The sequence below is a fragment of the Scomber japonicus genome, chromosome 16 (genome assembly GCF_027409825.1).
Source record: "Scomber japonicus isolate fScoJap1 chromosome 16, fScoJap1.pri, whole genome shotgun sequence".
Lineage (NCBI taxonomy): Eukaryota > Metazoa > Chordata > Actinopteri > Scombriformes > Scombridae > Scomber > Scomber japonicus.
The window spans coordinates 17,045,867-17,071,026 of record NC_070593.1 but is presented as its reverse complement, the minus strand read 5'-3'; the positions used below and the strand labels follow the sequence as shown (position 1 = coordinate 17,071,026).

Genomic DNA, 25,160 nt, shown 5'->3' with positions numbered 1-25,160 from the left:
CTCACGTTGTCGCATTTCTTTAGATATTAATGTCCTGCTACTGATTTTGGTTATGTGGGTTTGGTTTTGTGAGGCCCTGAATGTTCAGAAAACAGCTGTGACTCTGTTTGGATCAACACCACAGGCTGTGTATCATGGTTAATATGTAACACTGAGAGCACACTTGCACTTTGGTTCCCCAAATACTAGATGCTGTTTTCAGACGTAATCTTGCCCAAGCTGGATGGTACGTATGACAGTTAGTCAATCTTGGAAAAAAAAAATTATAGTATGACTTACTTTAGTCATAACTGAGATATAACCTGCTTTTTCATCCTATGTAGTGTTGGTTTAGTGATTACTCAATTGTGTTTTCTTGATATCTTTTCTTCTATGTACTTGTCTTCATGATTCAGGTTGTGCACCAAGACCTTCCTCATTACAAATTATGGTGGTAAACAAAATTAAGATGGGATTTATTTTTATTCTAACCTACATGTGCTTCCTCGCTCCTGTCTACCAAGCACAACCTCAAAGCGTCACCATTTCGGATCTCTCCTCTAAAAATATGGACTTTGCGCTGAAACTTTACGAGGAAATATCTGGTTATCACGACGACAACATCTTCTTCTCACCTCTGAGCATCTCCACTAGTTTTGCTGCCTTCTTAATGGCAACTGGTGGTGAGACACGTCAAGAAATACTTCGGGGATTCAAACTGGAGCAGCTGGAGAGGGCAGACCAGCCAGAGCTTATTCCACTACTGTTCCAGCTCCTTCATGAGAACATCACGCACAATGGATCGCTGAAACTGGACCAAAACATGGCCCTCTTTGTGCGCCAGGGGTTTGACATAGAGAAGACGTTTGAGAACCAAATCAAGAAGTTTTTTTATGCGGACATCAGAAGCGTAAACTTTAACAACACAAAGGAGAGTGTCAGATACATCAATGAGTATATAAGGCAAAAGACTGAGGATAAAGTGAGAGACATGATGTCAACACTTCATGCAGCGACTCAACTCATGTTAATCAACACGATTTTCTTCCAGGGTAAGTTCTGTGGTCATTAACCCTCACATACTGCTCATATTCAGACTCCTCACAGTATCCCCTCACAGTAAATAATCTCTACCACATTCCTGCACAAAAAGTCATTCATGAATAGGAGTTGCCTTAATGAAGCTTTCAAAGAGGTAAGAGAGTTATCATTCAGTTTTTACACTTCTTGTTTATGGAGAAAAAACATGAACTATAATAAATGTGAAGAATGCAACAGTATTTTTTTAAATAAATATGGGTAAATCAGGTGCACTCAAATGTCATCAAATTTCAGGCTAAAAGTAAGAAGTATTTAGAGTGTATTTACTGCTTTCAGATGTAAAAATGGGTCAAATTTGACCCTCGACAGTATGTGAGGGTTAATAACTGTGCTTTGACTCCCAACTGTACTTTAACCTTTGACCTCTAGCCTACACAATAACACAAACACTATTATATCCTCCACAGGAAGCTGGAAGACACCTTTCAATGCCAACTACACAGGAAATGCACCCTTCTACATTGACAACTATAATATTGTGCAAGTGCCCATGATGTTTATAGAGGATAGGTTCTACATGATGGAAGATGTTACTCTTGGTGCCAAAGTCCTGAAGATGTCATACCAGGAAGGTGTTTCCATGCTTATCCTGCTACCTGACAAAGGTATCGACTACACCGTTATTGATGACGAGATCACTACTGAGAGGTTTCTTAACTGGATCAAACACCTGCGAAAAATGTAAGTGCATGACAAACAGCTTTGACTCTATTATATTGCATCTTAACCCTCACATACTGTTCATATTCTTCATATTCAGTCTTTACACCAATTAACATTCATAAATTCCCCATCAGCCATTAATAAATGTTTGATTAATCTTATGTCAAAAGACATTCACATTTACTATTTTATGGTCCAGTAGAACATTTTAAAGAATATGATGAATACAAAAAACACATTTCAGTGGAGAGTTTTGATTTTTTTTTTTTTTTTTTAATAAACACTGGTCAAATGTGTACATATATAATAATGTGCACAGCTACACAAAAATCAAACAATTATGCACTTTATTTCCATTTTTCTATACTGACAGTCATATTAGGAAACAACTGGCTAAATAAATAAATAAATGTGTATATGGTGTTTTTGCAGCTCTCAAATGTAAAAAAGGTCAGATTTGACCTTGAACAGTATGTAAGGGTTAATTGCATTTTATCTCTTATGGTAAAATACTTTGTGACATTTGCTGTAGAAGGTTGCTGTAAAAAATAAGACTTGCTTTCAGGAAACTGGAGGTCAATTTGCCCAAATTCAAGATGGAGAAGTCATATTCCCTGCACAATCTTCTACCACATATGGGGGTTGCCGGTATCTTCAGTGATTCAGCCAATTTGACAAGGCTGAGTAAGGACAGAGGCATCAAATTGTCAGAGGTTTGTTGTCATTTTTCACTGTTCTACAATAACATCCTCACATTTTCTTGATTTTAGATGATAACTTTTTATCTATTCTGGACAATCACAGGTGCTGCACAAGGCTGTGATTGAGGTGGATGAGAAAGGGACCACCGCAGCAGCTGTCACAACATCTGGCATCATTCCATATTCCTTACCCAGGAGCTTCGTCGTCAACAGACCATTTTTCTTCTTCATATACCACGAAGACACAAAATGTCTGCTGTTCATGGGCAGGGTGATTGACCCCACCAAAAACTAACGGTCATGACTTAGAGGTTAGAAGTGTTTACACATGACATTGTGTTTATTCTGGCTTCTAAAAGGCTATTTTGATGTATATTATAATCTCAAATTTGGTTAGAGATGCTTTTGTTGTTTTTTTGAAAGCCTACATATATTTGATCCATATAAATAAAAACTTTACAACAACATTACTGTGCCTTTCTTTTGCATTTAATGAGTCACACATGTTTCCAGCACTCACATACACAAAAGTCATACAACATTTGAACAATATTGGGTGTATAAAATAGATGTTGGCTTACTGAATACCAAACTTGAGACCTAATAATAGATGAATAAATCAGAAGGCACTGATTTCAAGAATGTATCTGCACTCTCCACAGGTTGTCCGGTAAGAACTGGAATGATGTTGGTGGATTAATGACTCCAATTCACACACACTCTCATTGAGATGCCCCTCATTTATTGCAGAATAAACTCTTCTGTTGATATCATCTGGGTGGTTACCACAAAACAGAAATAAACAGTAATGTGCATATTCATCATTATGCAATATTAATAATACACAGAAACAGACACATAAATTACACAATGCAAAAATAAGGCTATGTAATGATAAACAGTAAAAAGATTAATAAATGAGAAGATTTGAGTGTTCATACATTTAAGGGACTTAAAGAGACTGTCAACAAAAAGCAACCTCTTAGCTCAGAAAGGCCCATATCTATTTCACTGGCATAGTGTGCACAGAGGGCGAAACAGATGAGTGTGCGACGATCCCTTAATGGACGCATCGGCACGCTCACTAGCACTACACTGACATAACTCATAAACACCTGTTAACTGTTAATGTGCGCTCCATGCACGTTCATGTGAACACCATGCACAAGGTAACAGGCTGAATGATGCTATGTTAGAAATTGGTGATGAAGTGCTAAACTTCTGAACAGGGTGTATAAATTAGACAACCGCAGTAATTTAATCATTCTAAATATATTAATTAAACAAACATATTACTTCATAGGATCAAATAACCCATGAACCTCTTTTTGATTATTTTTGTGCAAATGATAAAACAGGAGATGGCAGTGGTTAATAAAGATGAATAATCTCCTCCCACTATCCTGACAGCAATTACTAAACCAGGTACTATCACAACAGAAAGGGAATACACACATGTAAAGCAAGGCTAAGGAATAGACAAAAGAATAAAGAAAAAAAAACTTTGTTGAATGAGTGAGTGAGCCTTGGGGAGTCAGTAAAGACATTAACTCACCAATGCTGAAAGATGCTTCAAGATGCAAGCAGTTTATTCAATTTCTCATCCAGTATACACGAGAAGGTGGCTTAACAGACTTCCAGCCTATAAGGATCAACTGTCTGGCTGTTATGGTTGAGAAGGCCAGAGCATTGAAACCCAATTACCCCCCAACAATTCATTAACCCATTTATTAACATGTACAACTGCAGACTGGATATATTCATCTAAAGAATCCTCATCAATAACTTATTTATAAAAGCATACAGATGCCAGAGTGAGAAACTCATGATTCTTGGTGAAAACATTATTACTTTGTTTAAGGTTTTGTTTGTTTTACCTTTTGCCTTTTATAAATTACTTGTTTTGATGTAGGCTATGACTACAGATTTGAAGGCTTATTAGAAATTGGGAAACTCATTAAATCAATCTTTAGAAATTACTTTATTAGAACGTATAACTGCGAAAATGTTTATGATCTTGTATTATTGACTTCTTTTGATTTATAACTGCAGACTTGATAACTTGTTAGAAAATGAGAAACTCGTGAACCTTAATTAATGACTCGTCAATTAATACAACAATATAATCTCGCAAAGTGTTTATTAACCATTAATACATTCTCATGACAATGTATAAGCCATTTATTAAGGTGACTTATGAGAATAAAGTGGTGAAAAGCATCCTCTAAATATCAGTGGAGCTGGAAATGAGACGAGGCTGTTCGCATTGTTCGACTAATAAAGTTTTTCAAAACCACGTGATCAACACTGTCATGGCAGCCGCCTCGTGCCATGTGTGGTTGTGATTAAATGAAGTGATATTTTGATGTGTCAAGGAACCAAACTAAGTAAAGGCAAGGCTTTTTTTCATCGTATAGTTGTTATATAATAGTATATGATTGACGAAACTAACAGGCTTTTATATGTGTGTATATACGAGCGACGTTTAATAGTTGTGTGCCTCGACATGTAGTTTCTAGCTAACCTGAGCAAACATTGAATAGTTGGAGACACTTTTTTCCCATTCAGTTTTAACGCGACTTGGTTCATTAATACTTGTGACTATTTGTAGGAAAATGAAGACAAAGAAGATGAATCTGAAAAACAGGCGTCTGTCCTCAGGGCTGCGAAAGCCAAAAAAACAGACCATCCATGCGAAAGGTCAATGGAAAGCTGTCGATCTGGATCCCAGTGTGTTCTCTGAGGAAGGCTTGGAGGGTCTGGTGTGCTTTGAAGAACTGACAAGTTACCGTCTGATAGACTCTGAAAAGGCTGCAGCTAAAGCAGCGAAAGAACTGAAAAAGGAAAAGGAAAAGAAAAAGAAAAAGGCTAAGAAAAGGAAAGTCAGTGAGGGAGAGCAGGAGAGTGGCGAGCAGGCAGATGTGGAGAGCAAAGAGGAAAGCAATACAACTGAACCAACCAAGAAAAAAGCCAAGAATAAGAAAAATAAGAAACTGGCTGCAAAAGAATCAGTCCAACCAGCTGACGCTTCTGTAGAGGATGCAGGTGTAGGTGAGGAGGGAGAGAAAACTGAGACAGCTACTGAAGACACTTCAAAAGATTCCTCTGCCATTAGCTCAGAGCATGACACTCAATCAAAACCCTCGAAAAAGAAGAACAAAAAGAAGAAACAGAAGCAGCAGATAGAGAAGAAGAAAGCAACCCCAGAGGAAAAGCCAGACACTGAGTCTCCATCTTCTGAGTGCCAGGTTCCAGAAAAAGATCAATCTAGCCCAGATAAAGTGACGAAGAAAGCCAAAAAGCAGGTGAAGAATTGGACAAATGCTGCACTTTCTGGTTCTGATGTCAAAAATGCTGATGTGAGCGCTTGGAAAGACCTGTTTGTTCCCGCTGATGTGCTGAAGGCACTGAGCAGTCTTGGATTTGGCTCACCAACCCCTATTCAAGCCCTTACATTGCCTGCAGCTATCAGAGATCGTATGGATATATTGGGGGCAGCTGAGACAGGTGAGAGCAAATTTCTGTAATTCTTAAGTTGCTGACCAAGTTTTTGTCTTGTAACAATCCATCCTCACATTTCCACAAGTTAAGCTAATGTAAGCACTGTCATTTCAGGAAGCGGTAAGACATTAGCTTTTGGTATTCCCATGATTCACACCATCCTGGAGTGGAAGAAAGGCTCAGAAAGACCTGTTGATGACAACAAGGAGTCAGCCACAGAGCTGGAGAGCTTGTATTTACCAGCCATTGATGAGTCCACAATAGCAGAAAGCACAGCAGGCTTAAGTGCTGGATCTGAATCAGAGCAAGATGGGGAAGGAAATGTGGAGGCTGAGGAAGAGGGGGGGGGAAGCAGCGCTGAGCAGGATCAAGGTGAGTCAGAGGAAGATGCTGGCGACGGTGAGCACAGCGCTGAAGAAGATGAGGACACAAGGCTTGGGTGTGTTCAAGTAATCGAGAATGCAGAGTTTGACTTTGACACCGCTGCCGAGAAAGAGAAAGCTGCTGGTGGTCAGAATCAGCCTCTGCTCGGACTGGTTCTCACTCCCACCAGGGAGCTGGCTGTTCAGGTCAAGCACCATATTGATGCTGTCGCCAAATTCACCGGTGAGCTATTAATTCAATCACAGAGTTGTAGTCGCTTACTCAGAATTGTTAGTTTATGTATGTTCTTTAAATTCCCTTTAAATTCTTTTGTACAGATATCAAAACAGCCATAGTGGTGGGTGGGATGGCACAAGAGAAACAGAGGAGGATGCTAAAGCGCAGGCCAGAGATCATTATCGCCACTCCAGGACGTCTGTGGGACCTGATCAAGGAGAGACATCCACATCTGACCAACCTCAGGCAACTCAAGTAGGTCACAACTCATTAGGTGTTGACAGAGTACCATTGGCTTTGGTTCTCTATTGTTTCTTCTTCTTTTTTATATGTTTTATGGTTTGGTATAGCATCAGTGCTTTTTACAACAATGGCCTGTTTGAAGTTGAAATACTGAAATATACAATTTAAAATAATGTAACCCTAACCCTAACCCTAAAATAACTGGAGAGGAAGTGTGAATTAAGAAGACTTTCAGCTTTGACTGCATGCACTGCAATTGTTGTTTGCTGGAGGGTTCCCTGTGCAGTCATTGTCAAAAGTGTGATTGAATATCAACTACGATTCACAGTTGCTTGTTTATTTCATTGTTCTTCTGTGTTATACAGGTGCCTGGTCATTGATGAAGCAGATCGTATGGTAGAAAGAGGCCACTTTGCAGAGCTCGAGAGTCTGCTGGAGATGCTGAACACTGTTCACTTCAATCCAACGAGGCAAACCTTTGTGTTCTCCGCCACACTGACCATGGCTCGCAGCATGCCCACCCGCCTCCTGCAGAAGAAGAAGAAGAATCTAGACCAGAGGAACCAACTAGAAATTCTCATGGAGAAAGTGGGGATTAAGTCCAAACCCAAAATAGTCGATCTTACCAGGAAGGAGGCAACAGTGGAGACCCTGACTGAGACACGGATCCACTGTCAGAAGGAAGAAAAGGACTTCTTCCTCTATTACTTCTTGCTCCAGTACCCCGGGCGCACCATGGTGTTTGCCAACAGTATAGACTGTATCAAGAGGCTGAACTCCCTGCTGGTTATCCTAGACTGCACTCCGCTGCCTCTACATGCAAACATGCACCAGAAACAACGCCTCAAAAACCTGGAAAGGTTTGCTGAGAGGGAGAGGTGAGTCTCAGTCTTGCAGTTGTAGTCAGAAGGTGTCAGCCTTACTCTTAAGTTTCCATTCATTATGAGCCTATGATGAAATATGAACACCTATGATTAATGTGGCAAGCCAAATTATATTTTCATGTGTCTTTTCATATGCATATCAACAGAATATTTTCTGGTTTCATTTTTAAACCAAAGTAGTTTATAATTTAAATCACCTAAAATTGCTGTAAGATTCTTTTCTTCATGAAGAGAATGGACTTACAGTTTTGTACAGGAGATTTAATCAATTGTCTGTACATGTGCACATGCTGTATTTAGACCAGGCTGAAATAGAAATTGTTATACACACCTTCATTGTAGACAAATGGTATCGATATGAACCCACACTTAAATCTGGTCATTTCATCTACAGTTGTATTCTGCTGACAACTGATGTGGCAGCAAGAGGACTGGATATTCCCAATGTTCAGCATGTTATTCACTACCAGGTATGCTTTTTGACTGTTACCAATGGCTGCTAGCTAAGACATGGGCATTATAAATCATCACACAAAGATACAGCATTTTGGTCACCAAGTTAATTTGTCATTGATGGTCTTAAATTGATTTATAAAATAACGTTGTTATGGATGGTTGAATTATCTGTTTTAAGAATGAAGGTATATAGCTCTATTAACCACTGAAACAGTTGTTGATAGCCTACTGCAACATTATTTATGAAGAGAAGTTTCCTGTACCTGATAAAATGATCCATCCAATGCTTAAATGTAAATGGCAGGTTCCTAGGACATCTGAGACTTATGTCCATCGGAGTGGCAGAACAGCAAGAGCCACCAAACAAGGTCTCAGTATGCTGCTTATAGGCCCAGACGACATGATGAACTTTAAAAAGATTTACAAGACTCTGGGAAAGGACGAGGAGCTTCCAATGTTTCCCATAGAGATCAAATGCATGGACGCCATCAAGGTAAGATCAATCAGCATTAGGTCCTGTATTTATGGGTTAGGGTTAGTATGTATGTATATGTAGCTACGTTCTCACCGCAGTTAAAAGTGACCTGAATCCGAATTGTTTGCTCAAATGTGACCCATATCTGATTTGTTTCTGACAATGTGAACAGCACAAGTTGCATTGAATCCGACATTTCCAAATCCACTCAGACCACTTTCAAATGTGGTACTGAATCAAATACATATCAGATTTTTTTTTGAATGCGACCGCAATCTGAACAGTCAGGTTGCATTTAATGCTACTTTGACATTATTCTGGAGCAACAAACAGCAACACACAGCCTATGCTCCTCATAAAGACATCATTAAAGTATTTCTTTTCTTTCTCCTCTTCCTCCTTTTTAACATCACCCGCTCACAAATTTGCCGGTTGCTGCCACACACAGTTTTGAACATTAGACCATAAATGAGACTACCAGTAACTTCACCAGCTGTTGCTGTTGCCATGTTCACTTCCGTAAACACTGTTCTGTGCGTGACGTCATTAATGATCAACTGGGCATGCGGGTCACTTCAGGAGCGTGAGCTGTTCACATCGCAGTCCACAGACAGGCCACATTTAAAAGTGTAATATGAACAGCCAAACAAAAAATCGGATTTGAGCAATAAATCAGAATTAAGCATTAAGGCCTGCAGTGTGAATGTAGCCTAAGACTATCTATGTATGTATTGCTCCACAGGAACGTGTAAATTTGGCCAGGCAGATAGAGAAGATTGAGTTCCACAACAGCAGGCAGAAGCAGCACAACTCCTGGTTCAAACAAGCAGCAGATGCCCTTGAGGTGGACCTGGATGATGAACTTTTAATTGGTATGACCATCATAACCACACCCGAGACAGAGAAATCTGTTTTAACATGTTTTACCCTTTTAGAAATGTAGATGACTGAGTATTACATCTGTGTGTACAGGCAGAGCCAATGATGAGGACGCTGACAGGGAGCAGCAGAAGATGGTGAAAGGGATGAAAAAGCATTTGAAGCATCTGATCTCCCAGCCTGTGTTCAAGAATGTGATAAAGACCAAGTACCCCACCCAAATGGGAAAGCTTTCACTGCCTCACATGCCTCTCGCAGGGGTGGAAAGCGCCCTTACACAGGTGTCAATGGAGAAGAATAGGCAAAAGCTAAAGAGACACGTTCCATCACAAAGGAAAAACAAGAGGCAGAAGAAACAAGAGCAGCAGCAGTGACCTGTTTATGGAAATGTGTATTAACAAAGGAAATTGTAACAGGATTTAAGTAACCGTTTCTTGTAATTTTCATATAAATTCATTTTAAAGTATCAAAGCATTGTTAAATACTTATTGATCAGTGTGCAGAAAATGTTTCCCGGATGTTTTTTGAATCATTTTACACTATCAGATTTCATATTAAAAAATCTATTTTCATAGTGTCTTCAAGCCCAGTTGGGGTTTTATTCAACTAAAAGTCAATATTCCTGAGTTGAGTTGAGTCCTTGTGGATCAGTGGTCAGAGTTGAGGTCGTTGGTAGAGAATGTTATAATGTGATGTTTGGTAGAGTAGGTGCAGTGAGGGTTCAGCTCCCTCTGGAATGATGTGGTGAGCCAGCTCCTGTTCGTCGCTCTCCATGGAGACGATGTGGATGCAGATGTCTAGGGCCTGTGTAAGAGCCAGGATGTCCACATGATCACACTCCATCGCCATCGCCTCCACTTCCTTGAATGAAGAGAAGGTAGACATAATCACACTTAACAGTTGTATTTCCTTTGCCAAAAACCATCTACTTCTTTTTCACTAGAGGGCAGCAACACTTTGTTACTAACCTGATGACAGTAGGCCTTCAGATTTGGTGCCTCAACAAAGTTGCAGAAGAAGTCTGCGTGGTTTTGCAGGTGCGCTGAGGTGAGCAGCCGGAGATATTGGACCACACTGTCAGAGGTCGGTTGCTCATTAAGGAGTTTGAACAGTGTTTCCTCCTGCTCATCAGCCTGGCACTCCTCCACAACATTAATGACCTTAAAGGAAAAAGAAATAATTCAACAATGTTATATGCTAGTAACAAACTGTTTTTCCTAGTTCTGCTACTGGGGCTTTAATCCTTTGTTGTTGTTGTTGTTGTTGTTGTTGTTGTTGTTTTAGTAGTAGTAGTATAAGCACATATCAGGCAGAGAAACCCAGCAGCAGAATTACCTACACTTAAGCAGGAGGTTTCATTGTTCCTAGATGAACAACAAGAAGTCTCAAGATGTCAAATCCAGTTGGTTTTCATTTCCATAGCTTCTACCAGATAGTCATTACCTGGATGGCAGAGAGTCTTAATGGGCCTGGGGGTGTGCCATTATAGGGACCTTCCTATTTCAATTGCTTCCCTCAAGACATTATTCAGTAAAATGCACTTTTTTTTGGATGCATGTCCCTTTCAAAATCTGAATGAGGTGCAGCCACCCAAAATACATTTGCAACCAGAGAACACTATAACTTTTACCATCTATTATTGTACTCTACACCTCATTCTAGTATTGCACATTTGTACTGCGTCACATGCACGATGTTATGTACTACCAAGAATGGAGGGCCCAACTGAAATGATGGAGGTGGATGGTGTTTGTCTGCCACAGGTTTGTTCCTTGACATTCCTTTGAGTGGTTCATAGCCATATCTAAATTAGATTTGATGCTTCTGTCTGTGCAGAAGACGTATTTTAAGACAGAAGGAAACATGCTTTTATTTTTCTTCTTTATTAGAAGTTGTGCCTGAATTACGTAACTAGGTCTTAAAAAGACACTGTGATTGGTGAAGGAAATGCATTATTTACTGTGCTCAGGTGGTGCTTGAAGGAGCTCTCATCAAATCCCGTAGAAGATAAGTCTTTGCTGCTCTTAATCATTCGGTCCTTAAACCTGAAACCAGTCCAGACACCAGTTAGTCAAGTGATCTTAATCCCCTCGATAATGCAGTATTTGACTCACATCTTTGAATTTTAAATGACTTTAGTGGTGATAACTGACCTCTGCAGAGCCCTGGTATTGTGTAGGACTGACTCCAAGTGTGCGAAGCAGAGAGCTCTGTAGAAGCAGTTTCCATCCCCGCGCACTTTTCTCACGGAGGAATACTGGCTGCTTAATTCCTAACAAAGGACAATAGGTCTGGTTATTATGCGGCGGTCATGTTTAGAGTTAATTTGAGTGGCTACGACCACCTGCAGTACACCACCACCCCTACCAACCCCGTTGAATAGCCTACATTATATTTGGCATCCGGCGTTTGGTCAGGGAACACTGCAGAAATGTCCTCCCTGCATGAGACAAGGCTGCCAGTCTCCATCTGTCGACAAACAAACGTCACTATCTGCGGGTACAAACACTTTCAAGGGTCGCCTGGCTGCACGTCATGCCGCCAAATGTCAGCTACGTGAAATCACGAAAGGACATGTAACTAAAATTTAGCAAGACACCGCAACGTCAAAGCTGTTGGTGAAATACATTGTAGCAATTTTGTTTCCATTTTCCGAATACCGGATGTTTGCCAGTACCACGTGTTTGTGTTAAAGGGACAGTACTTTTTTTTAATATCCTAGGATGGCTAGGGATGGCGAAGTCATCATCCTTATTACCCTGCCTCTGATTGGATTATCCTGATGTTCTTAAACTAACCCTAACCAATCCAGCCAACGAGTCAACGAGTACTAGCCAATCAGAAGCACAATAGGGTGGGTCATGAATTTGCCATCCTATCGCCAAGAATAAAGCCAAGTACAGAGTTTGTTTATGCTGGAGACAGATGTTCATTAGTTTAAAATTTGTAACATAAAATGTCAACAAAAACAAAGTTTTACAAGTGTAAAATGTATCGCAGTTAAAGCAGGCTAATTAAAATTCAGGGTATATAATTATTATATGTAAAAGATTCTAATTATCATTGCATAAGCAGAATTTGAACATATTGACAATAATAATAATAATTTTGTTTATTGATATGTGTCATGAGTATAAATTAAATTAAAATAAAATGGAAACACTTAAGTACCTTAAAATTGTAGTGGTGTACAATTGTTGAATAAATTTAGCACTCCTCAAGGTCAGGCAGGGGGCAGACAGTCCATAGTAGGGGTCCTTAATGATTAATGAAGTGTCAGCTAAAAAAAACAAAGACAAAGCAAGCTACTGTGGTAAAGGATACACACAACGACCAAGTATCTTTTACGGAAATGTTGGTTCACAATCTGGCTACCCAGATTACTGCTAAATCCTCAGGAACGCAAATTGCTGACAAAACAAACCCGTTAAAAGTGTGGCTTAACATGTTTTGCCACTTTAACTACATTGCAGAGAGGAGTAGCATTGCAACATAATTGTGCATTTTTCTGAAGCGTGTAAGAAAACAGATATAGCCGTCTCTGACAGGACGAAGGACAGGTGATGGTTGATTGGCTTTGCTAATAATGACTGATGTGTACAAACACAAACTTTGTGGTAGAAGCAGAAAATTAAAGATGGATGAATGAAATGGATGCAACATTTTGCCATGCACAGTATGTAGCATTTACTGTAGAAAAACCTGAATCTCTCTGCACCATTTTCATTGATAACAATAAATACAATTCAGAATATCACAAATAACGTTTTTCACAAATCACAAATAGCAAATTTTAAAGCAATTTGTCTTATACAAACATGTGAAATTAGCATACGTACCATTGTTTTGTTGAGAATTAGTTACTGTCTCACAGCATCATTTGATTGTGATATTATTTTTTATTTTAAAATTCAACAAGTTACAATTCATTAATAAACATTTCCAAAGTACTGATACTCTAATAAACCTGATTACTTCTTGTAAAACGATCTCATAATCTACTGTATATAAATTTCAGAGTTCATAGTTAAGTGGATAGCATTAACAGAGCATTGACACAATGTCCACTCCCTTTTACCAGAGCTTCATCAGCAGATACAGTTTTCCATATTGACATAATGTTGTCATGTTCTCCATGTTGGTTGCAAGTGAAACTTCTGTTAAGATTTGTTTGTTTCAAACAACTGTTCCAAGGTCAAGGATGAACTTTCACACTTTATAATCTTACTATATGTGGTGACACCATCATACATTGTAACATTTTTACATCAACTAAATGTCTCACTCTTCCTACTGACTTTACTTGGACTTTTGATTTGTGCTTTGCTGCCTATGCTTTTCATAGATGCCCTCTCTCTTTTGTCTGTCAGAGCTGTTCTACTTGTCAGTGCAGACCCAGACTCCATCAGTCTCCTGGCTCTCTTCTCTGTGTCTGCTTTGTCCTTAATGTACTCCTGAAATCATACACTTGGTTAGTTAAGAGTTAAGTAAAGCAATTTAATTACAATGTATGAATGAATTTTCTTCAGATATTACCTTTACCATGTCCATCATTGTCAATATGTTCATGTTTTCCAGAGGTCCATATGCTGAGAGATAACACTGCTCTGCCAGGTTGTTGATGGCCATGAGTAAGCAGCCCACTTCTTCAACCTGACAGATAACAGCATGAATGACATTATTTCTGTCCATTATTCTCCAGTTTGCAAATGAGCTAACTTTCATTTCTAAGTCACTACCTTCTCTCTGGACTGGCCTTGCTCCATCAGCAGGTTAACTTCTGCCTGCCTGTTCTTCTCTTTAAGGCTCTCTAACTCACTCTGGAGTTCAGAAAGTTCCTTATTGGCCATCTGCAACAGATGTAAAAAATAAGTTGTTCACTAAAGCCCTGTCAATTGAGGGAAATGGTATACTAAATATCTAATTATATGTGCGAGTCTGCTGACCAGTTTTTTTATGCTGTGATCCTGCTTCATGCTCTGCAACTGTCGCTGGCTATGTTCCACTTCCTCCTCCAGATGCCACAAATGCTGCAGCAGCTCCTGGTGGGTGACGGACAGGGTCTCATGGCGCCGAATGATGGGCATAACCAAAGAATCAGATCCGTTATCAAGGTAATCTAAAAAATATTGTACAGTTTAGTCCCTCCTCCAGCCAGTGTGTAATTAAGTAAAGAGGACAAAAAAGTGAGTTTTGGAGTTCTTACTGCTGGGCAGATAATCAAGTGTTTTCATTAAGTAGTCCTCATAGATTTTGTATTTTGCCATTCTCTCCTTTAAAACTTGCTGTCTGCAAGAATGACATGGAAAAGCTGAGGTGAAAAGTGACTTACTGAACAATGTCCTCACACAAGGTCTATAGGTTTAGAGTTCTCACCTGGCTCGAAGTTGTTTCAGCCGTTTGGTCAGCTCCTCTATCTCTCTATGCTTCAAAATGTTCTGCTCCTGAGCAGCCTCGTACTTCTTCAGCGCTCGACGCCTCTTTGCTTCATTTTCAGCCACAAACTTTTCAAATTTTATCACCCTCTCTTTAGTCTGTGTGAAAAAACAAACCCCAAGGACAACTGTATTAGGACAATGTGATTTGCATGTAAGGTAACATCATTGATGGATTTACTATCTACTATAGCCATGTGAAACTCACCTGCTGTTGTTTGATTTCCAGTTCAGATCTTCTCTGAGTTAGAACCTGAACGCAGCTCTTAAATTCTTGCCTCTTGAGTGCGAGTTGTTTGTCCACATCTTCCAACTCAGCCTGTTTCTTCAGAACCAGTGTCTTTTGTAAAGTGTTCACGCCTGCCTCGAGGACTCTGCTGGAAGTCTACATGTAACAAAAATGAACATGTAGTTGCCTAAACATTGAAACTCTTCCCACCATTAAAATAACTTAAAGGGACACACCAATTTTACACAAAACAGGGTTAGGGTTAGGGTTAGGGTTATAAAAAAACCTGCATTATAAAATTGGGTCATGGAGTTTAAAAGATGAGGGTATTAACAGACAGGTAAGGTCCATTAAAAGATACTATGGAATTGTAGGATCCAGACTTTCTACCCCAACCAGTCGAGGCAGATGGCTGCCCACTTTGAGCCTGGTTCTGTCTGAGGTTTCTTCCTGTTAAAAGGGAGTTGTTTCTTGCCACTGTCGCAAAGTGCTTGCTCATGTGGGAATGTTGGGTCTCTTTAAAATTAAAACCTGAACAGTACGGTTTAGAACTTGCTCTATGTGTAAAGTGCCTTGAGATTACTTTGTTGTGATTTGGCGCTATACAAATAAAGATTGATTGATTGATTGACAAATTTGCCAACTTAATAAAGTGCAATACTAATTAGCTGGAACACCCCTTTAACCCTGAGATGCATGAATGACTGGATCCTACACTCTACCATAAGCGGGTCAAAAATGAATGTGTTTTTATGCCACTTTTGTCATTTTGGTTAAGAATAATAATTTGTATTATATTATGGTCCACACAAGAATGATTTCATGTTTGAAATATTTTTATTTATCACTTTTTTTAACATGTATAATCTGTGTGGTCCACAAAATTCCTGACAGTCACAGTTGATAAGAACCAAAGGTTCCATTTTTGACCTCTCTATGGAAGCTTGGGGTAGTAATACAAAAACTAGAGTTTCGTAAAAAGGTAAGTTAAAAATTTTAATGGCATGATATCAATACCATGTTTTTTGAGGAATAGCTGGAATATGAAATAACAACTTTTCATTACGAAGATATTGCAAGAAAACAACCTCATCGGGTAATTTTTGACACACTTATGCATCTAAAGGTTAAAGTGATTGTGAGCAAGAAAATTCAATTTGCAGTCATATTTAATAATTATTTAGTCTTACCTCTGTTACAACTGGTATGTGATTGACATTTTCCTCCTCTCTATGCCTGAACAGAAAATGGATTGTCAGTAGCCTATTAATATCGCCCAGTCAAAATAATTGTAAATGGGTTTTAAAAAGAAATGAAGTTGACGTATTTTTAATGAAGGCTAAAAGCACAGGCCTACCTGGTGTCTTCCAACTGTGTTACAAAGATGTTTTTCATTCTATTTTCCACCCTGAGCATCAGACGTGGGTCGCTACTATGTAAGAAAGGAAGGGGAGAAGTCGTCATGTTTTTTGCAGATGTATCGTCCAGGAATCCTGATGAGTAAACAAATAAAGTCCTGCAGTTATTCCACGTTCAGATGATCGAGGATCGTTCCGGATGTTTTCCTGGATTGGTGTCGCTGTTGCCTGGAAACCGCAAGCAAGACGACAGGGAATGTGCCGGGATCGTTTCTCCGTTGTCATGGCAACTACCAAGGAGGCGGTTCTGTTTTAGTGACTGGCATAGAAATGAGATGTCGAAGAGAGGGAGAAACGTAAGGGCACTCACTCCGCCCTTCTTCCTCCAAACTGTTAACCAAGTCTGACTTCAAAGAAGTTGGATTGTTGAGAAGAGGTCTCACACGAGAAAATCTCATCAGTGAAAAATACTTTACATAGGCGACTACTTTCCGACATGCAAGCCCTTAAAAATAGAATAATAATCATAATAATAATAATTTATCTTTTGACCATAGAAAAAAATCTTACAATAACATACTCTCCTTCACTGAAAAATCCAGAGTATGCAAATAGCCTACTGTTTGGCTTATTGTTCCCACAGTTGACTGTTTGAGCTTCACTCTGCAGAAGATGTATGGTATGTGCAGAGTTTGATACTGAAAGGCTGTTTTCACATTCATGTGAAGAAAACTTTGTGACATCTGAATTTAAGCATGATTTGTGACATCATAACTAGTTTAAAGCCAATCGTGGTCCTGTATGCAAAGTGTGATGTGAACACTTGAAGCCTCCATTGCAATCTGTGAATGAACATTACAGTAAAGTTAGAGACATCTTGTGTCCAGCACATAGACTGTATATAAGGTCCAGCAGTTTAACTTTTGAAATAAACAGTCATAGATTTGGATTTTTCCATGAAGGCAAAGGAGTAAATGTAGTTTCACAAAATTTTAATGAGATCATTGAAGTTCTTTGTGGAAAAAAACAATTCTTCCCCATCCACTGAACTTCCCCCTTTAGGTGGATGTACATGAAAACAGCTTTCTAGTGCCAAACATATACGTCATTCTGCACAGTGAAGTAACCAGGTGGTGTAATGATGAGCAACACACTTTTTCACATGGAGAGAGCTTTAGAAATATTAGGGTTAATGGGCCTTATTCCTGCAGACATTTGGACATAAGCAAAGAAAACCACAGGTGTAATTAATATAATTAATGAAGGCTTAACTCTGCTTAGCTTTATTACATTCAGTGCCCTGCCACAGTGTATGTTGGCTCACTGACAACACCTACTGACACTTAAATGGAACAGAGCTGTTGTTTGCTGTATTAATTACACCTGTTAATCCTGTTATGACAACTAGACGGTATGATACGTGATGGTGCAACAGGGCTATCTCTGCTGTTTAGTTCCACATGAGCTCTTCCTGTTATGACAAGTCTGATATTAAAAAAAGAACAACAGAGAACAACCAAGAACAACAGTGCTATGTATGCTCAGAGGAACCTAACAACAAGGAACTTTTAAGTTGTGCAACCAACCATCACCTTCCTGAGTTTACAACTTCCATTTATATGCAAATAACACAGTAAGACAGAAACATTTAAAACAAATGCTGTCACTATTGAGAGGCTTTTCTAATATTTTGCCCACTCCTGTTGTATCTGTGAGGATTGATGGATCATTGTGGATTCACATTTTCTAGTTTAGATTGAATGTTTTATGCAATGAACAGACCCTGAAAACCATTTTTGCTAAATGTTCTTACCATTAGTAAAGTGTTAATACATGAACAAACAAATGCCAAAGTTTGAACCTGGCTCACTGGTTTGACAAACACACTTCAGTGATGTCACACATTTGTTTGCCCCAATTAGCATTTGTTATTCTTATCATTATTACTCAATCAAATTTACCTGCCTAAGAATCTGTTTATCCAAACTTTTAACTTGTTAGTCATTGATATTTACTGTCTTAAAATCTGAAATCATGCTCTGGCATTAATCTACATATATTATATAAGACATTCAATAGAGCTTTATGTAACAGCCATGACAGCATCTCAGGTTTATTTGAATGGATGTTGAGTTGCCATTAACAGTGTTTCTACATATCCTGTCACAGTGTGAATTGAACTGTAACAAACAATGCTGACAGTTTTGCCAATATTACGTGCACTCAAAGAATGATGAGACATTCACCAAGTCAGTCTTTGTTGGGTAAAAATGTGAGGTCCCACAGAAATGTGGAACCCATATAGCTCATCTGCTTAAGTGACAGAGGCCACTTCCAGTTTACAGACACATTTCTTCAGACGTGATTGTGAAAAGAAAAGAAAAAAAACAGCTGTCGTTATTGCCTGCTCGTCAATCACATTTGCACACTTAACCCTGTCGCAGTGAGAGCTGACACAACAGAAGCGTGTCGGACAGCTTTACTGTTTCCAACAAGATACGAAAGCATCAACAACATTTAAGTGTGACTGAGTACAGGGGAACACCAGCACATGGTGAGTTGAAGTCTTTTAAATGTGGTTAAAGCTTTAAAGTAAAGTTATTGTTGGTGTGTGTGTGTGTGTGTGTGTGTGTGTGTGTGTGTGTGTGTGTGTGTGTGTGTGTGTGTGTGTGTGTGTGTGTGTGTGTGTGTGTGTGTGTGTGTGTGTGTGTGTGTGTGTGTGTGTGTGTGTGTGTGTGTGTGTGTCATCTTTGTTTAAAACGATGATAATTTCTTCATTTCTTAATCATGAGTCATAGTTAAGCAAATAACGTTTAAGCAGTAAGTGAAGCTTTATCATCTTCTGCATGGCTCTATGTAACACATGTATAACCTCACATCAGCGTCTCCTCTGGAGCAGCAGAATCAAGGGGAACCAAACACAGTTCAACATGCCCTTAAAAGGCATGTAGCCTCATTGCCTGAGCTGCTGCACTCTGATGTCTGCCAGTGCAGATTTCAGTTCTTTCAAATTAGCTTGGTCTGTGCTTAATATTAACATATACCAAATGTGTGTCTCTTGATACATTATCTTTTGTTAGGGACACTGCAAATCTGTTTTTACAGTAGCTACTTTTAGTGTTCTGACTTCAGTTTTCTAATCTTCAGATTTGGATCATCGGCCTCATCACTGGTCTTTGAGGAGAACAGCAGCACACTATTGGATGATAGAGTCCTTAGACGGGACAACAAATCTCCTCCCGTGATGATCGCAGTCAGCAGATCCAGGTCTCTTTACAAGAGGCTACATGCGGATATCATAGACAGGTTGGCTGTCTATTCCCTGAGTGTCCCCACTTCACCCAACACCACAACAAACCTGCTCAGGTGAGGATACATGTCATCACTTACTTCAATGGTATTTTATAAGGCAATACATTTCAAAGGCATATAAATACATTTTGACATGTCTCAGTAAGAAAAGCACAGGTGTAAATAATAAACCTAATGATGGCTGAATTCCATTTAGCTGCTGTAGATTCAAGGTCCTGGCATTGTGTGTGCTGCATGACTGTCACACTGTCATGGCTTAACAGGGCACTTGAAAAGAACAGAGCCATCGTTAATGTTGTTAGTAACACTTGTGCTTTTCCCTGTGAGACTATTAATAATGTCTGCAGTGGAAAAGGGCCTGTTTCTCCAGACAATTAACTCCTGATTATCAAGTCACTAAAAAGGTTTAATGTTAAATCTGTTTCATAGAAAGGAAATTGAGTGATGCATTCAGCTTTAAAAATCTAAAGCTAACATTTGGTTTATACAGCAAACAACATTAAAGTAACATCTGCTGAAGGTGAAGTGTGAGCAAACAATATTCAGATTTTATTCATAATTCAATTTTAGCTAACTCAACGCAAATGTTACATATAAAACCTCAAACAACATAAACACACAAAGAAAAGAGCAACTTAAAAAACTTAAAACTAAAAATACACATTCATTTTCATGTAGGAGATGATTTTAAAATGTCATCAGGTCTAAAATGCTGCTGATGTTGTTTTAATTCCCTGTAGATGGTGCAGGTTTAGGACCGGCCTGTTAATGACAAAATATCTTCCTCTGTTGGACAAACTGCAGTCGTTGTTAATTGCATCACTGTGCTCACTTTGCAGACACTAATGAATATGAATAAGGAACACAGATTTCTTTACCGGACAGACAAGCTTTAGGAAGCATGTAGCAACCACATATTTTAAATAATTTCATGGGCCTATGACGCAAAATAAATTTCTTACACAGGCTAAAACTTCAGGGTTGACTTAAAGGGGGTAGGTCACATGTATTATTTTGTGATAAATACCCAGGGAGACTGTCCTCCCAAGAAAAACAACAGAATCATTTCAAAAAATACCCCAAAAAGGATTAACCTCAGGAAAAGTTCACATTCTATAAATGACACATGACTCAGTAACTGTAAACTTGACTAAAACAATAACTGAGAGAGGTCAAATAGAGGTCAAAAGAGGTCAAAAGAAAATGTAATATTAGTAACAAAGCTCGGGTGGGGGCACTGGGGGGACTTGGACTCATGGCTCCAGTCTTTCTGTCTACAGCCCTGCTAATAGTGCATTTCATCAAAGGAGCTCTCAGCCACCAACACGTAATACTTGATGATTTGTCTGTGTTGGCGCCCCCTATAAAAAACGAAGAGTTAATTGACAATAAATTCATATAGTCCAGCTGACCCTGTGAACACATAAAGTACAGTGTCACAATGTCAATGTCTGAGCCATTAAAAAGTGAATAATGACTCATTCAGTGTGAGTCTATCTTTTATCCTGTGTAGTTATTACTTATATTGTGTATCCTTGTGTTTTCTCGTATACTGTCCTCTGTATATTATCTGCTTGTTTAATTTGGAAACCAGCCAGTGAAAAAAAGGCTGCACTAGAGGGCAGATAGCTCGGCTTAGCCTGCTTTATCTTCAATGCTTTTTGTCTTATCACTGGATGACTGAGTCTCTTGACATATATGGATAAACCCGTCACCCTGCAGTCTGACAATACAGTCCCAAAATAATCTGAGAGAGGAGGACACAGCTGCTGCGCTGCGCCGCCGGGCTGCGCGCTGACTGAAACGCTGCCCGCACATTTACCACTCAGAAATGACCAAATTCAGCTATTCCGAATATTTATCGCAGTTTCGTAATGCTGGGGGCAAATGTACTAATGTTCAGTCGCGACTGCAAGGCGACAGGAGGAGAGGAGACAGTCAGGGCGACGTAACGACAGAGCCGGAGTGAGTCTTTATTGTTGTGAGCTGTTCGACACGGACGCTGCATGTGTGTGTATGTGTGTGTGCGCGCGTGTTAATAGTCCTTGTGTGTAAGTGAGGTCTTATGTGTCAATAAAGAATATGAGTAAGACACATTTAATCACGTCTGGTTTAATAACCATCACTTAGATTACTCACTCAGGTTAATTAAAGTCAAATAAATTTCGATAGTCATATAAATATAAAGCTTAGGATCGATGGTTGCATCTAAATTAAACCCCTGTGCTGATAAATGTCTGGAATTACACTTAATTTAATTTGTGTATGTCAATTAATTTTTCTTGTCCTTTCAAGGGATGTGGACCAGGTGGTCTTTGCCATCAGGAGAGGGGATGTGGGGGCCATTAATGATCTGGCAACATCCACACCTCACAGCCTGATGAAGGAGAACAATGATGGGTGGATACCTTTGCATGATGCTGCCTTCTGTGGACAGACTGAATGCTTGAAGATCCTTCTTAGGGGTATGACAGAAATGTGTTCAATTTGTAAGGGCAACATACTATTAGATGTATTCAAAGAGAGGTTTTAGGGCACTGTTTGTTCATTTTCAAAATGCTGAATGAGGCACTCACTGTGACTTTATGTGATATGTGTGCTTTCTGCTTTAGCCCATCCAGGATCAGTTGACAAACGTACCTTACAGGAACAGACGGCCTTGCTGCTTGCTGTGTCTTGTGAACACTTGTCATGTGCGCGGTGCCTTCTAGAGGCAGGTGCTGACCCTGACATTGGCAGTAAGAACAAAGAAACGCCTTTGTACAAAGGTACAGCATTATATAATTTCTACACAGCAGAACTATTTAGAAAAAAAATATATATATACAGATAGTTATGTTACAGCAAGGTGGTGGCCAGATTTGACTCCATATCTTATGTGTCTTTGCAGCCTGTGAGTTGGAGAACGTGAACATGGTGAGCCTCATTCTCTCATATGGGGCCACCGTGAACCAGCGGTGTGGCCAGGGCTGGACGGCCCTCCATGAGGCCGTATCCAGGAACAACACAGAGATCTGTGAGCTACTAATAAGAGCCAGGGCCGCAATCAACCCCCCAAACACATACAGCATCACACCACTCACTGTAGCAGCTCAGCGAGGACAGATGAGGGCGCTGTGTTACCTGATTGGAAAAGGTATACTTTTACCTACTACTTACTTTTGATCTGACTACCTAATAAATTTGAAAATGGGTTTAATGAAAGAATGTTTTTGTTCAGGTGCTGATGTGAACATGCAGACATGTGATGGTGTCACAGCACTGCATGAGGCCAGTAAAAATGGCCACAAGGAAATTGTAGCAGTGCTGTTGACTAAAAATGCAGATGCAAACAAACCCACGAACTCAGGACTGCTGCCTCTACATGTTGCTGCCCAATATGGACACCACGAGTAAGTTAAGATAAGTTGTTAATGAGGTATTATAATTGAAAACACTGTATTCAGATGCAACATTTGTGGTTATAATGCACAGTAGTAGAGTTGTTATTACAAACAGTCTATTATGATAACAATTAGAATTCTCTCTGTGTGTTGTCTTTAAGTATTTTTATTAACATGTTTGTTTAACATGCTCAGGATTGTGTCCATGCTCGTCTCAGTGACAAGTCGAGCCAGGATTCGCCACAGTTGGATCAGCCCCCTCCACCTGGCAGCAGAGCATAACAGACACACAGTGGCAGCTGTGCTGCTCAAGACAGGTGCAGATGTAAATGCTAAACTGGCCCACAGTCACTCCATCCAGTATGCTGATGGACGTGTAACAGCCCTCAGCTTTGCTATTGCCAATGGCAGCACTGAGACAGCAGAGGTGTTACTGAACGCTGGCGCTAGTTTAAGCCTGGACCCAGTTAGTCCTCTATTGATGGCTGTACGGCAGGGCTGTGTCAGCACTGTGTCCTTACTGCTGGAGAGAGGGGCCGATGCCAACGCCAGAATCCCCTCTTACGCCACATTTCCTGCTGTTGTTGCACTCTGCATGAATAACCTGCCTCTACTCAAGTGCCTTTTGGACAATGGCTGTGATGCCCTTTCCTGCTTCACCTGTACATATGGCAAGGCATGTCACCCAACATCAGCTGAATCCCATATAAGAACCTTTGGTGGTAATGGATATGATTTGCATAGTCATGGCATTCGCCCTTTAAACTGCACTGAACCACCAGAAAAAGCAACACAGGTATGAAAAATGAGCAAAAACTATTTTATGGATTTTAGAATAAGTGAAATCTGTTTGTTCTTTTTAAATAATGTATCTTTTTTGTGATTCTTCTCCTCTTTAGTTCTGTGAGTGGATTTCAACACCAGTTATGTGTAAATGGGCAGGACCGATTATAGATTTGATGCTGGAGCATGTCGGTCATGTTCAACTGTGCAGCAAGCTCACTGAACTCCTGGACAGTCGAGAAGAATGGCTCACTGTTAAGAAGAAGTTGTGTAAGTATAAAACAAAATCTTACACATTTACTTAAAACACTTCCATCCTTACAGCTTCTCTATTTCTCTCTCCTTCATGCATGCATACTGGACACTAAAACAGCCTATGAAAAAGCTAAAATGCATCCAATCCTCTTTGTCTTTCCATAGTGTCACCTCGTCCACTGCTGCACTTATGCAGGACAAGGATTCGGACCCAAGTGGGGACACAAAGACTGAGATCTCTCACAAGCCTACCTCTGCCAGACAGACTAATCAGATACCTGAACCTGACTGACTGACTTGAAGATGAACTTTAAGTAACATTAGCAGCAGAGCCATGAATAGATTGTTCTTTTTTTAGCTGCATCTAATATCGTGAATCTGTAAATGTTTTTTCAAAGCAATTCTCTATGTATAAGATATCTATTTATAAGACCTGTGATGTGTCAACATGTGTCTTTATTTTGTCTGCTTGAATGTGTTGTAGTTTCACAGAAGCCCTCAGTGAAAGGTAAAAACAATCTTATGCCCAAATGAGTTCTTGAGGGAAGTTGAATCATTTATTTAAAAATCAAAGTCATTGTATCAAATGTGTCTATCAAACATTACTTTGACAAAGAAAAGCAATCTATGTCCCATATTCTATTCTCATAGTTGAAAGAGGAAGCTAAAACAGGATGTTGTCTTTCATTTGCATGACCTTGAGTGCTTTGAAAAAAACGTAGTTCCGTAGAAGCCTAAAAGTAGAAACCTTTTAACTTACTGTCAGCTTTCAGATACCTGGTGTCATCAGACTGGCATGACAGAGAACAGGATGAAGTTATTCTGCAAGTGCAATTTAGTCCTTTAGATTTAAACAACAAAAATAGATGACTAATTCCAATAAGTGCTTGGGGAAGTGTCTCATTTTCAAAACCAAAGAGAAA

General features: G+C 39.5%; 5 protein-coding genes across 6 annotated transcripts; 3 read left to right on the top strand and 2 right to left on the bottom strand.

The window, feature by feature from the left end:
• Positions 1–110: 110 nt before the first annotated feature.
• serpina10b (serpin peptidase inhibitor, clade A (alpha-1 antiproteinase, antitrypsin), member 10b) lies at positions 111–2,911 on the top strand. The gene is made up of 5 exons (XM_053335041.1): positions 111–226; positions 396–1,031; positions 1,488–1,761; positions 2,309–2,456; positions 2,548–2,911. The coding sequence occupies exons 1-5, from the start codon at positions 190–192 to the stop codon at positions 2,737–2,739; spliced, it is 1,287 nt and encodes a 428-aa protein (XP_053191016.1). The 5' UTR covers positions 111–189; the 3' UTR covers positions 2,740–2,911.
• A 1,847-nt stretch (positions 2,912–4,758) lies between these two features.
• On the top strand, positions 4,759–9,889 carry ddx24 (DEAD (Asp-Glu-Ala-Asp) box helicase 24). Its single transcript, XM_053335824.1, has 9 exons — positions 4,759–4,837; positions 5,056–5,951; positions 6,060–6,551; positions 6,647–6,800; positions 7,154–7,666; positions 8,067–8,142; positions 8,433–8,621; positions 9,346–9,475; positions 9,576–9,889. Exons 2-9 carry the CDS (start codon positions 5,060–5,062, stop codon positions 9,854–9,856), a joined length of 2,727 nt encoding a protein of 908 aa, XP_053191799.1. The 5' UTR covers positions 4,759–4,837; positions 5,056–5,059; the 3' UTR covers positions 9,857–9,889.
• A 239-nt stretch (positions 9,890–10,128) lies between these two features.
• Positions 10,129–12,146, bottom strand: LOC128375468 (ubiquitin thioesterase OTUB2-like). 2 transcript variants are annotated; one of them, XM_053335826.1, is made up of 5 exons: positions 11,871–12,146; positions 11,636–11,754; positions 11,443–11,527; positions 10,451–10,642; positions 10,129–10,343 (listed from the first exon to the last, which is right to left on the bottom strand). In XM_053335826.1, exons 1-5 carry the CDS (start codon positions 11,949–11,951, stop codon positions 10,137–10,139), a joined length of 684 nt encoding a protein of 227 aa, XP_053191801.1. In that variant the 5' UTR covers positions 11,952–12,146; the 3' UTR covers positions 10,129–10,136. The 2 variants fall into 2 exon arrangements, with proteins under 2 accessions (XP_053191801.1, XP_053191800.1); XM_053335825.1 differs by having other exon boundaries at positions 11,443–11,534; positions 11,637–11,754.
• A 1,604-nt stretch (positions 12,147–13,750) lies between these two features.
• Positions 13,751–16,610, bottom strand: si:ch1073-416d2.4 (coiled-coil domain-containing protein 42 homolog). The gene is made up of 9 exons (XM_053335156.1): positions 16,504–16,610; positions 16,337–16,382; positions 15,126–15,302; positions 14,859–15,016; positions 14,689–14,771; positions 14,429–14,601; positions 14,222–14,332; positions 14,019–14,135; positions 13,751–13,936 (listed from the first exon to the last, which is right to left on the bottom strand). Exons 1-9 carry the CDS (start codon positions 16,608–16,610, stop codon positions 13,751–13,753), a joined length of 1,158 nt encoding a protein of 385 aa, XP_053191131.1.
• A 3,138-nt stretch (positions 16,611–19,748) lies between these two features.
• LOC128375083 (ankyrin repeat and SOCS box protein 2-like) lies at positions 19,749–24,568 on the top strand. Its single transcript, XM_053335339.1, has 8 exons — positions 19,749–19,870; positions 22,112–22,281; positions 22,429–22,584; positions 22,707–22,952; positions 23,037–23,208; positions 23,395–23,995; positions 24,099–24,252; positions 24,403–24,568. Exons 1-8 carry the CDS (start codon positions 19,749–19,751, stop codon positions 24,531–24,533), a joined length of 1,752 nt encoding a protein of 583 aa, XP_053191314.1. The 3' UTR covers positions 24,534–24,568.
• Positions 24,569–25,160: the final 592 nt, after the last annotated feature.

Bases quoted from the DNA above. Each gene is read 5' to 3' on its own strand.
- serpina10b (XM_053335041.1), top strand. From the start codon at position 190: ATGCTGTTTTCAGACGTAATCTTGCCCAAGCTGGATG. The intron at 227-395 runs GTACGTATGACA...TTCATGATTCAG, and splicing joins AATCTTGCCCAAGCTGGATG to GTTGTGCACCAAGACCTTCC. The intron at 1,762-2,308 runs GTAAGTGCATGA...ACTTGCTTTCAG, and splicing joins ATCAAACACCTGCGAAAAAT to GAAACTGGAGGTCAATTTGC.
- ddx24 (XM_053335824.1), top strand. From the start codon at position 5,060: ATGAAGACAAAGAAGATGAATCTGAAAAACAGGCGTCTGTCCTCAGGG. The intron at 5,952-6,059 runs GTGAGAGCAAAT...CTGTCATTTCAG, and splicing joins ATTGGGGGCAGCTGAGACAG to GAAGCGGTAAGACATTAGCT. The intron at 6,552-6,646 runs GTGAGCTATTAA...TCTTTTGTACAG, and splicing joins TGCTGTCGCCAAATTCACCG to ATATCAAAACAGCCATAGTG.
- LOC128375468 (XM_053335825.1), bottom strand. From the start codon at position 11,951: ATGGAGACTGGCAGCCTTGTCTCATGCAGGGAGGACATTTCTGCAGTG. The intron at 10,643-11,442 runs GTAAATAATGCA...TTTTCCTTTAAG, and splicing joins TCAAGCACCACCTGAGCACA to GTCATTAATGTTGTGGAGGA. The intron at 10,344-10,450 runs GTTAGTAACAAA...TCTTCATTCAAG, and splicing joins TGAAGGCCTACTGTCATCAG to GAAGTGGAGGCGATGGCGAT.
- si:ch1073-416d2.4 (XM_053335156.1), bottom strand. From the start codon at position 16,610: ATGACGACTTCTCCCCTTCCTTTCTTACATAGTAGCGACCCACGTCTG. The intron at 15,303-16,336 runs GTAAGACTAAAT...TGTTACATGTAG, and splicing joins ACATACCAGTTGTAACAGAG to ACTTCCAGCAGAGTCCTCGA. The intron at 15,017-15,125 runs GTGAGTTTCACA...TTTTTCACACAG, and splicing joins TGGAAATCAAACAACAGCAG to ACTAAAGAGAGGGTGATAAA.
- LOC128375083 (XM_053335339.1), top strand. From the start codon at position 19,749: ATGATCGCAGTCAGCAGATCCAGGTCTCTTTACAAGAGGCTACATGCG. The intron at 22,953-23,036 runs GTATACTTTTAC...GTTTTTGTTCAG, and splicing joins GTGTTACCTGATTGGAAAAG to GTGCTGATGTGAACATGCAG. The intron at 23,996-24,098 runs GTATGAAAAATG...TCTCCTCTTTAG, and splicing joins CACCAGAAAAAGCAACACAG to TTCTGTGAGTGGATTTCAAC.